The following is a 12,295-nucleotide window of genomic DNA, read 5'->3' as shown; positions in this document are numbered from 1 at the left end:
AAGAGGTTACAGCAGTCCAGGGTCATGGGTGACAGAGCCTGTGCCTACAGCTGCCAGCTCCAGCTGCACACAAGCCTGCAGACCCTTTAATTTTGGTTACAATGCATTATATACTTTTCTTTGCTGAGCATAAAGATTTCTCTCACTAACTGGAGAGCTTAATTGGATAATCCTTAAATGATGAAATACATAACAGACTGAAAGGGCTCTATGAAGCCAAGTGTCATTATTTTATCATGTGATAAAATGGTGTGAGTATTAAAATTTCAGATTTTAGGGTGCAGGAAAAATTACAGGACTCTCCCAGGGAGCCTGTACTCCTTTATTTGCAGTATACGAATAATTTAATACAGCAGAACCAATCTATACCTTAACTTTTACCTATAGCCTAACTACTATGTCATATGATATCATATCATATCAATCATATCATATCATAATCGTATCATTATGATACCTATATAATAACTCCTATAATTACCATGTTCACGTTACTATTCTCCAGTCACTAAAAGTTAGTACATTACAGTTTAAGCTAGAAGTTGTTCTTCAGTTTCCTTGCAGTGGAAAATTCTGAGACCTTTTTTCTACTTGCCAGACGTCTTATTTGCCTGTGCTATCTTTCTGCTTGGTAAAAACATCTTCTTGTTTGAGATGGGTTTATCCTTTGCTCTAAGCCATAAAAACCCTTTCTAACTAATATACCCTTTGCCTCCTTGGTTATCCAGTAAGACTGGCTGAGCAATTCTTTTCTTCTGTATCAAAACTTTCTTCCATCTCTATTCCATTCTCAGGTTCTACATTCAGAGATCATTTTGCCAAGCACGCATGTCTGTGAGAGTTTCTTGTCAAACTTTCATCCTTCCCAACAGGGAGTCTGTGGTGTTGTGAGGTTCCCAGGACAAGGTGAGAGATGAGAATTTCACTCCATGTTCTCAGAAGGCTGATTTATATTATATTATATTATATTATATTATATTATATTATATTATATTATATTATATTATATTATATTATATCCCTTCCATGAGCTCCTCTGGCCTGCTGCTTGTCACAGTCATCCAGGAGACCCCAGCATGAGGCAGAGATTTTTTACAAAATATTTGGTGGTGAAAGCAAGGAACAGGCTGCCCTGAGAGGTGTTGGGTGCCCATCCTTGGGAAGATCCAGAGCCACGTTGGAGGGGACTTTGAGCAGCTCGCTCTGGTTGGAGATGTCCCTGTCCATGAGATGCCTCAGATGATTTCTACCCTCTCATGGGAAATGTTATTCTCCTGGATTCACCTGAGATTTCTCCCAGGATTCTCCTGGAGTCTTTTGATCTCTCATTTTGTGACCTGATTTGATAACCACAGGCCCACAGTCTTCCAGGAAAGGTTCTCAGTATGTTTGTTCTCCTTTGGAGTTTTCACTCCAGAATCCACTTGTGGCTGCTCCCAGGTATGTCCCAGCGTCTTCACACCTCCTCGAGGAAGCAGAGCTCCCAAGAGACAGCCCCAGGTTCCTCCAGCGAGGATTCCCAAGATGCTTTTGCTCATTTGGAAGCATTTCTGTATGCCAGGGTGCACTGGAGACTCCTCCTGGCATCTGCCAGAGTCTTCTCACTGGTTTAGGCACTTGATATCCCAGGCAGCAGCCCCAGACTGCTCCAAGGCAGGTACCTGAGGAGATTTTTGTCTTTTTGTGGTAGTTGTATCTTGTGTGATCTACCTGAGACTGTTCCAAGGAGTGTTCCACAGTCTTGACTTCCAATTTCAGGATGGCAAAAATGTCTAGCAGCCCCAGATTGCTCCAGGGAAGCTGACCTTGATGAATTTTTACTTTTCCAGTGAACCTGCATCTTCCGGGATCTCCCAGGCAGGCACCACCTGGACACACAGAGATGGAAGGAGCTGAGATCCTGGGTGGCAGCCCCAGAGGGCTCCAGGGAAGCTGCCCGAGGGGATTTTGTGTCAGGGAAGAGGGAGCTGAGCAGGGCTGCAGGAGCACAGGGGCAGCCCAGGGTGGGGACACATGTCTGTGTGCCCTGCTGGGCACTGTGAGGAGCAGCTGGACGTGCCCGTGGCTGCAGGCTCTGGGTCTGGGCTGCTGCTGGCTGCCTTGGCCACATTGGCCTCCTGGTGTGGGGCGGGTGAAGGGCCGGGCAGGGCCCTGTTGGTGGCAAGTGCCGGGCAGGCCTGGCTGGGCAGTAGCAATGGCTGGCAGGGCTGACTAGGGCTGTGGCGATGGCCAGGCTGTGGCAATGGCTGGGAATGTGGCACTGGCCGGGGCTGTGGCACTCTCTGGGGCTGTGGTAATGGCCGGGCTGTGGCTCTGTCCAGGGCTGTGGCACCGTCTGAGGCTGTGGCAATGGCCAAGCTGTGGCACTGTTTGGGGCTGTGGTGCTGGCCAGGCTGTGGCGATGGCCAGGCAGGGCTGGCCGGGCTGTGGTAATGGCCGGGCTGTGGCACTGGCCGGGGCTATGACACTGGCCCGGGCTGTGGCAATGGCCGGGTTGTGGCGATGGCCAGGGCGTGGCGCTGTCTGGGGCTGTGGCGCTGTCTGGGGCTGTGGCGCTGTCTGGGGCTGTGGCGATGGCCGGGCTGTGGCACGTCCAGGGCTGTGGCACTGTCCGGGCTGTGGCGCTCTCTGGGGCTGTGGTGATGGCAGGGCTATGATAATGGCCGGGCTGTGGTGCTGTCCGGGGCTGTAGTGCTGGCTGAGGCTGTGGTGCTGGCCGGCCTGTGGCACTCTCTGGGCTGTGGCAATGGCCGGGACTGTGGCGCTGGCAGAGCAGGGCTGGCTGGGGCTGTGACACTGGTCGGGCTGTGACACTGTCCGGGGCTGTGGAGGTGGCCGGGCTGTTGCACTCTCTGGGGCTGTGGTAATGGCCGGGCTGTGGCGATGGCTGGGTTGTTGCACTCTCTGGGGCTCTGGTAATGGCCAGGTTGTGGCGATGTCTCGGCTGCCCTGAGGCTGCGAGCCCCAGCCAGCACAGCGGCTGCCCCACTGCGGCCATTGTGTCCCCGCCAGGGCCCCTGGGCCGGGCCGCGATGGCTCCGCTGCTGCTGCTGCTGCTGGAGCTCAGGGGCTGCGGGGCCAGGGCGGCCTGGCCCTGTCCCTGTCCCCATGGAGGGACCAGGCCCGGCCTGGGCTGCCCTGAGGGCGCCGCTGCTGCAGCTGAGAGCACGGCAGGAGGAGGAGGGGCAGGAGGAGGAGGAGAAGCAATCAGATAATTATTATTTACATTTTCTCTGAGGTTTCTCAACTTCCCAGGAGAAGAAATCCTGGCAAAGGGATTTTTCAGAAAATACCACAGTGACACTGTCCCAGCTGCAGGATCTGCTTTCCATCGGCCCCGAGCTCAGCCTGGTGCTGAGCAAAGGGGCTGGGCTGGGGTCATCCCCTGATGGGGGCTATGCACCCCCTCTGCCCCCTCCCCAAATTCCCTCTGGGGAGCAGGAGCTGGGGCAGGAGCCCTGTGGGGAGGGACAAGGGGGTGACACCGGCATGGGGGGGACACACACAGCCCCTGGGGACTCCCCCTCACCTTCTGCTGCAGCACCAGGAGGATGAACCCCAACATGGAGCCACAGAGCCCTGGCAGCATCTTGGGGGTGGGGTCTGGTGGCTGCTTTGGGGGGTCACATCTGCCCTAAAACCCCTCCCAGACCCCCCAAACCACGCCACAGCTCCTGGCCAGGACTCCCCCAAAGCACTCCCTCTGTGGTGGTGTTTGAGGGTGCCCAGGACGAGGGAAGGGATGAGAATCTTGACTCCGTGTTTCAGAAGGCTGATTTATTATTTTATGATATATATTATAAGAAAATGATATATTAAAACTACACTAACGAAAGAGAAAGGAGACATCAGAAGGCTAGCAAAGAAAGGAATAAAATCTTGTGACTGCTCAGAGTCCTGACACAGCTGGACCTATGATTGTTCATTAATTAAAAACAACCACATGAGACCAATCAAAGATGCACCTGTTGGTAAACCATCTCCAGACCACATTCCACAGCCATCATAGAGTTATTGTTTACATTTCTTTTCTGAGGCTTCTCAGCTCCTCAGGAGAAAACTCCTAGCGAAAGGAATTTTTAGAAAATATGTCCGTGACACTCCCTGCAATGTAAATGGTCCTAAGAGCCACCAAACCCCCTTCCCATCTCCCCCAAAACCCACCCAAATTCTCTGCAAGCCACACAGCCCAGCCAGGACCCCAAACCCCCCTCACAGTCTGCCACAAAAGCCCCCCAAACCCCTCCCAGCACCACAAACACCCCAAGAGCCACAGAAGCCTTTCCCCATTCCCCCAGGACCCCCCAAACCCCCTCCCACCCCCTGGCACTGACCAGGAGAGGCTGGTGGGCAGCAACATCCCCAGCCAGGAGCAGCCCAGGCACTTCAGCAGCGATTTGGGCACTTTGGGGAGACACCCCAAACGGGGAGAGCCAGGCCAGGGACTGGGACAGAACCAGAATTCCTGGAGAACAGACGGGCTCAGGGGGACAAACTCTGCCAGCACAGCTACGAGATTGTGGCCCCACAGCCCTACAACAACCACATCCTGGATATTCCTCTGAACCCCAAATTCACCTCCAAATCCCAGTGAAGTGGTGCAGCTTTAGATCTCTTTGTTTAATTTCTTTATTTTTACCTCCATTTTGGGTGTTTTGATGGGATAAAGATGGAAATTATTTAGGTTGGAAAGGACCTACAAGGATTATCCAGCTATGCTCGATGCCACCAGAAGAAATGATTGGACAGAGCAGAATTTTTAGGGTGCAAAGGTATGTTGGGGGGTCCTTTTGTTCCTGTTTACTTAGAGAATTGCTAGGAAACACTAAGAACTGGATACTTCAGAAAACAAAAGATGTGATCAAGCTCAGGGAGGAGGGCACCTGGCTGCAGTTCTCTTATCTGGGAGTTTCTCCCAGCCCAGCCCAGAGCTGCTTCTCCAGCTGTGGGTTAGAAATTTAACTCGGGATAGAAACCAATTTTAGATTTAGCTGAAGTCTGCTGTTTAATCTCCTGTAGTCTGTTAACTTGTGTGCTCCCAAAAAAGCCTGCAGAGAAAACAAAGGAGATTCAAGGCTACCTAGAAAGGAATGCAAACATCCAAGCTGAAGAGAGATAAGGAGAGGGCCCCCCCCCCGCCGACCCTGGGGCTGAAGCTGATGGAAAAACTGGATCTGGGTTACAACTATGTGACTAAACAACTGGCAGGCTCATAAAATTTATAAGACAGTTTAATACACGTGTGCCAGGAAAATGAATCCACAAACATCAGAGGTTTGTGTCCAAAAAGGACACAGAGGAGTCCTTTGACTTTATTTGCATAATGGGAGAGACCATGGGACATTCTCCTGGGGTCTCTCCAATTTTTGGAGGATGCAGCCTCCTTTTTATCCCAATTTCCCTTCTCTCTTTCCCCATTTCTGAGGTACTTGAGAGGTACGACTTCCCAAAATGCCTGATACCAAAGATTTCCCTCTAACGTATAACCCCCCTTTTTAATTTTTAAATCTTATGGAATTTAGGGGTTTCCCCCATTGTTTCTTTCATCTTGCAACGTACAATTTCATTTATCAGCAACCCTAAAGTTTATTTGTAAAAGCAAATATCTTTTTCCATTCATTAATGATTGGAATCCTTCCCATTGTTTCTTTTATCTCTCAGTGCTGGTTTTATCTAGCAGCAGACCCACAGCTGGTTTGTAAAGACAAATCCCACATTCCTCTCATATGCACATGTCTTTTATGCATATGCAACAAGTTAAGAGGAAAAATAGATTTGGGAATTTTCGGGGGTGCCCATGTCCTTAGGGCAGCACTGAAATAAATCATACTGGCTTTACAGCTTCTACAAATTGCGGCATTTTTTCTGCAAATCAGGGTGAGCCTCTGCTGTGAGACTGCACTGAGACCTTATTGTGAAAAATGCATATATCTTATGATTGGCTTTTCATAAATATTAAAATGAATATTATATGTGTTGTGTTAGAAAGTAACGCTGTATTAATTCTCTTAAGTACTGTGTTAAATATAGTTTTAGGTTATAAAAAATGTTAAAATACAAGCAATGCTATGTAGGATACTCTTTTTAAAGAAAGGACTCACAGCGAGGTAGCAGCCACAGGACACCTGAATCTTTCAGAGAAAAAGAATTTATTGCTCTCTTATCAGAAGCAACTTCTTCCCACCTCCAAGGCACTCTTAGGATTCAGGGGAAGAAGGTGACAATGACCAGACAGAATCCTGTGTTTGAATGGAATTTATGCATCATGTACGATGTGTATGAATATGCAACAGGCTATTGTTTTTAATGGTCAATCCTTTGTTAATGGGTGTCCTTTTTTGGGCTTGTGCTGCCCAGAAAATGTACCTGGACATCTGTAACTCTTTGTCTCTATTGTCTCATATTGTCCTAATTCAAATTGTCAAAATTATTATTACTCTAATTATATTACTATTTTTTATAACCATTTTATTACTATTTAACTTTTAAAATTTTAAAAACAAGTGATTGGTGTTTTTCACACTTATTAACACCCGCCTCACTGACAGAGGGACCATCCCCGTCTGCCTGGGACCCTGAGCTCGGCTCTCCCTGCCCTGCAGCCACTGTTATAGATACATATTATAATAGTGGCTTTTCACAAATGTAAAAATGGATTTTATATCTGTGGTGTTAAAATAACTTTGCTCTATAGTTTCTATTTCTGTTGTTAATTAAGGTTAGACATAGTAGTGAAATAGCTGATATAATTATGCTTGTGCTAAAATGCCTGCTTTGGTTGGGATAACATCCAATTGAGAGGAACAGCAGATTTGTCTTTACAAACCAGCTGTGGGTCTGCTGGTAGATAAAACTAGCACTGGGAGATTAAAGAAACAATGGGAAGGATTCCACTAATTAATGGGAAAAGATATTTGTTTTTACAAATAAACTTTAGGGTTGCTGATAAATGAAATTAGACATTGAAAGATGGAAGAAACAATGGGGGAAACCCCTAAATTCCATAACAATTAAAAATTAAAAGGGAGGGTTATACATTAGAGGGAAATCTTTGGTATCAGATGTTTTGAGGTCTGTACCTCCCAAGTACCTCAGCCAATGGGGAAAGACAGAAGGGAAATACAGCTGGGAAACTGGGATAAAAAGGAGACTGTGTCCTCCAAAATTTTGAGAGATCCCAGGGGGATGCCCCATGGCCTCTCCCTTTATTTGAATAAGTCAAAGGACTCCTCTGTCTCCTTTCTGGACATAAATCTCTGATGTTTGTGGATTAATTTTCCTAACACAACGAACACAGGATGAGGACAGCTGTACAGATCTGCCAACCACTGTCTGAAGGCACTGTGGACTGGGCCCAAAACTGAAGATGATGATAAAAAAAGGACTAAAACCACAAGCCAGGAATACTAATGCTCTAAAATGGCAGATCCAAGGACGAGATATGCTAAGGAGTTCTTGGAACATGTAAACTAGCTTGGGGAAATGTTTACTATGGATAAGGGTCTATAAATATACAAAAGGTTGGTGTAAGGGAAAAGGTATTTAAGGGGCATCCCCAGCTGAGTGCCAAGATGCACCTGGCTGGAATTACCTTTGCTCTATGGTCCTTGTTTCCTATTGCCCTTTATGAAATTTTTAAATTTTTCACAGGAGACTGAAGGTGTTTTTCACACCCCACACCCCCTGCCTGCTGATACATCTTGCCAGCCCAGCCTGGTGCTCCCCAAGTCCTGCTGGGGCACCTGGATCATCCAACCCACCCCTGTGGGTTTGTGCAGCAGAGCCTCTGTCAATGCTGTAGTTGTTTTTCTTTGTTTGCTTTACTATACACACCACTAAAGAACTGTTATTCCTATTCCCATATCTTTGCCTGAGAGCCCTTAATTTCATGATTCTAATTCAGAGGGAGGGGGTTTACATTTTCCATTCCAAGGAGGGCTCCTGCCTTCCTTAGCAGACACCTTAGCAGACACCTGTCTTTCAAACCACGACAAGGTAAAAAATCAGCTCTTCCCAAGGAGTTTCCAATACGGAGCTGAGACCCAATGGATGTTCCTGCCCCAGCATTGAGTCAGGTGCCTACAGGGATCCAGGATGATGTGGAGACCACCAGCCAGGCGTCTTCCCAACTTGGATAATTGGGAATGTGGATCACCAGGGCTTTTCCAACTTGGATTATTGGGAATGTGGGACACCAGGGCTCTCTGCAGCGAGGGTTCTCTGATGGGGGATGGAGTTGGAGCAGTGCATGAAGCTCCTCCTGCAGCTGGGGCACTTGCAGGGCTTCCCTTAGCGGTGCCTCCACTGGTGTTGATTCAAGACTGAGCTGGTCCTGAACCTCTTCCCACACTCCGGGCACTCGTAGGGCCGCTCCCCGGTGTGGATGCGCCGGTGCCTGGTGAGGTGGGAGTTGTGCTTGAAGCCCTTCCTGCAGATGGGGCAGCGGAAGGGCCTCTCCTCAGTGTGAATCCGCTGGTGGGTGAGGAGAAGGGAGCTGGTCGGAAACAATTTCCCACACTCACAACACTCGTAGGGCCTCTCCCCTGTGTGGATCTTCTGGTGGGAGGTCAGGTGGGAGCTCCGGAGGAAGTTCTGGCCACACTCCCAACACTCGTAGGGCCGCTCCCCGGTGTGGATGCGATGGTGGATGGTGAGCTGGGGGCTGTCTCTGAAGCCCTTCCCACACTCAGGACACTCGTAGGGCTTCTCCCCAGTGTGGATCATCTGGTGGCGGAGCAGGCGGGACCTCCAGCTGAAGCTCTTCCCACACTCCAGGCACTTGTGGGGCTTCTCCCCATCATCGAGCTGCTCATGGAGCATCAGCTCTGAGCTCTGGCTGAAGCTCTGTCCACCTTCCTGGCTCAGGCTGGCTCTTTCCTCCGCAGAGCACCCTGGGCTGGGTTTGCAGCCCTTCCTCCTGGGGGATCTCTGGGGCTTTTCCTTCCCATCGGATTCCTGCACTGGGGAGTCACTCAAAACAGCCTCTTCCATGAGGTTCTGCTGCCCTGGAGATTTGTCCTCCCTGCTGTCCATGCTCAGCTCCTGCTCTGGGGGAGGAAGGACAAGGACAGGATGGGATTTGCCTCCATGCCACAGGCAAGGGCAAGGAGATCCCCCCAGGGCTGTGCTGCAGCCGGGGCCATGCTGGGCTGGGAGATGGAGCAGCACAGAGGGGAAAGGGGCACTGACTTCCTCCTCACCTGCCTCAGTGTCCCGGGGCATCTTCCTCTTTCTTGCAGCCTCCTCCTCCATCCAGCCAAGGGTTGAGAATGGGAAATCCTGGTTTGCAGGGAAAACAGGGGATGAGCACACAGAGTTTCAAGGTCCTTCTGCCCAAGTCCATCTCTAGAAGTCACCAGGCATAAAAACATCGCAAACACCAAGATTTAGCACTGAAATTGACTCCCAGGTGTTCTGTCTCTGTAGTCTCTCCGCTTTGGCGTTTGGGTGTTCCCCTTATCCCAGCTGCTTGGGGGCACACTTGCATTGGGGGGTCTCCCATCTACCCAGTCCCTGCCGTCCCCAATCTGCTGGGAGTCGCAGGAATCCAAAAAACAACAATTCCTCCCTTTTCCATCACTCCATCATCTGGGATGATTAGAGTTTTGGGCTCCTGGGGTCCCTACTCCCCTTCATTCTCTGCTTTGGGCTGCAGGGGATCCAAGGAGTCCCCCCTGCCAGAGACTGGTTTGTACTGGGGGAACTAGGAACGACTGAGAATAACTGTGAGCATGCTGAGGGACACTGGGATATACCAGGAGTGTCTGTTAACCATACTCAGGTGACTGGAACCACACTGGGAACAGGTGGGACCATGCTGATGAGAACTGGAACCTCATTCTGGGGGCAACTGGGAGCAAGTGGGAGTGACTGGGTGTACGCTGGGAGTAACTGGGCATGACTGGGACCACGCTGACAGGAACTGGGCATGACTGGGACCACGCTGACAGGGACTGGGATCATCTATGGATTGGCTGGCACTATACTAGGGACAACTGAGGTCACACTGGGAGGAACAGGGAGTGACTGGAACCGTGCTGGGGGCTACTGGGATCCTACTGGGATGACAGGAGGAGAAGCTGGCCAATGCTGGGAGTCACTGGCATCATACTGGATCATACTGGCAGCCACTGGGACTGCACTGAGGGTGACTGGGAGTGGCTGTGAGCAACTGGCCTCAGGCTGGAAGCAACTCAGGGCAACTGGGAGGGACTGGGAACATGCTGGGAGTAACTGGGATATACTGGGAGAGACTGAAACCACACTGGGGGTAAATGGGAGCAACTGGAACCACACTGGATGATCATGGGAGCAGCTGTGGCCATGCAGGGATCATACTGGGATCCTATGGGAAATGGCTGGGATCATACTGGGAGTGACTGGGAAGGTGCTGGCTCCAACTGGAACCATACTGGAAGCGACTGGGAGCAACTGGGCCCACACTGGGAGTGCCAGGGAGTCACTCTGAGCATGACTGCAATAATACTGGGAGTATCTGGGACTGACTGGGGTCATACTGGGGGTAACTGGAACCATGCTGGGAGTGACTACTGATCCTGCTGGGGTCATCCTGGGAGCCACTGGGATCACACTTCAGGCAACTGCCAGAAACTGGGATCATGCTGGTGGCCACTGGGAGGAACTGGGAAAGACTGAGATCATTCTGAGCTAACTAGAACTGTACTAGGCCAACTGGGATATCCTGGGAGTGTCTGTGACCATACCGGGGGGACTGGAAGCACACTGGGAACAGCTGGGACCATGCTGGGGGCAACTGGGAGTGAGTGGAACGATGCTGAGAGGGACTGGGACTACTCTAGGGACAACTGGGATCATACTGGGAGGAACTGGGAACAATTTGAATTATGTTGGAGGCAACAGGGATCATACTGGGATGACAGTGGCAGTAGCTGGGTCCATGCTGGGTGAGACTGGGATCACACTGAGGGTGGCTGGAATCATACTGGGATTGACTGGGAGTGGCTGTCAGCAACTGCAGTCATGCTGAAAGCAAGTGGGGGGAAGTGGGAGTGACTGGGATCATACTCGGTGTGACTGGGATCATATCAGGAGTGACTGGGATCATACTGGGTGTGACTGGGATCATACTGGGACTGACTGGGATTATACCTGGAGTAGCTACAATCGGACTGGGACTGTAGGGGGTGTGATTGGTCCCTGTCTGGGGGGTGCTGGGAGCTGCCAGGCGCATGCTGGGAGCCGACTGCGCAGCCACTGGGAGGAACTGGGAGCAACTGGGAATGGCAGGATGCAGCTGCAGCAGAGGCAGCTCCCTGGTGGCCCCGTGCCGGTGCCGCTCGTGATGCCGGCTCTGGCTGTGCCGAGATCCCGCTGGAAGGGGATCCCAGCCAGGGACTCCACGGACACCAACTGGGGGAACCCCGGGCCGGGAAAGGGCAGGGAACGCAGGGACAGGAGAACTGGGGGGACACCGAGATTTGGGGGCTGGGGGCCACAGGGGAACCAACGGGGGAACCAAAGGGAGAGCTGGGAGAGCAGGGAATGGGATTTGGGGGTTCCAGGACTGAAAAAAGGGGAGGCTGCGGTGGACAGAGCGGGGACGGGCTAGGCTAAGGGAGTTCCTGCACGCAGGAAAGGGAGCTCCAAGGGTCCCCAGTGTTCCCCACTCCCAGCAAAAGTTGGGAAAAGCCAGGATGGCTGGGAATAGAGGCCCCGGGTGTCCTCGGTGTGGAGGAGATGAGGGGCTGGGGTCTGGGAAAGGCAGGAATAGGGGTCAAGGGGGTCTCTGGGGGAAGGAAAAGGGGGCTCTGGGGGCTGGGAGAGGCGGGATGGCCGGGAAGGGGGTGCACGGTGGATCCCATGCCCGGGAATGGGAGTGCGGGGGGATCCCGGTGCCCAGGAATGGGGGTTCAGGGGCCCCCCGGTGCTCCAGGATGGGCGATCAGAGAGAGTCCCGGTGCCAGGGGTCCCCCCTCAGTTCTCGCCGCAACCTCGGGGCCCCAGGAGCGCCCCCAGCCCCAGCGCTGGAGCCATCGCGCTGCTCCTCCTCACTCCCAGTGTGATCCCAGTACGGTCCCAGTAGAACTCAGTCACCCGGGAGCTGCTCCCAGGATGATCCCAGTACAGCCCAGTCACTCCCACTGCTGCCATCCCCCCCACCCCTCTCTCCGTTCCGACCTGGCCCGGCTCCATACCCGCTCCTCCCGCCGGCTGCGAGGGCTCCGGGACCGGGGGAGGAGGAGAAGGGAGAGAGGAAGAGGCGGAGCGGCAGCAGGAAGCTGTGGGAGCACACGACGGCGAGCATCGAGCGGCT

General features: G+C 51.9%; 1 protein-coding gene across 1 annotated transcript; it reads right to left on the bottom strand.

The window, feature by feature from the left end:
* Positions 1-4,615: 4,615 nt before the first annotated feature.
* Positions 4,616-12,187, bottom strand: LOC132086051 (zinc finger protein 239-like). Its single transcript, XM_059491514.1, has 3 exons — positions 12,160-12,187; positions 9,201-9,279; positions 4,616-9,047 (listed from the first exon to the last, which is right to left on the bottom strand). The coding sequence occupies exons 1-3, from the start codon at positions 12,172-12,174 to the stop codon at positions 8,290-8,292; spliced, it is 852 nt and encodes a 283-aa protein (XP_059347497.1). The 5' UTR covers positions 12,175-12,187; the 3' UTR covers positions 4,616-8,289.
* Positions 12,188-12,295: the final 108 nt, after the last annotated feature.

Source organism: Ammospiza nelsoni, chromosome 35 (genome assembly GCF_027579445.1).
Source record: "Ammospiza nelsoni isolate bAmmNel1 chromosome 35, bAmmNel1.pri, whole genome shotgun sequence".
In the NCBI taxonomy this organism is placed as follows: domain Eukaryota; kingdom Metazoa; phylum Chordata; class Aves; order Passeriformes; family Passerellidae; genus Ammospiza; species Ammospiza nelsoni.
The sequence above is the reverse complement of the archived record's forward strand: the minus strand, read 5'-3'. Positions and strand labels throughout refer to the sequence as shown.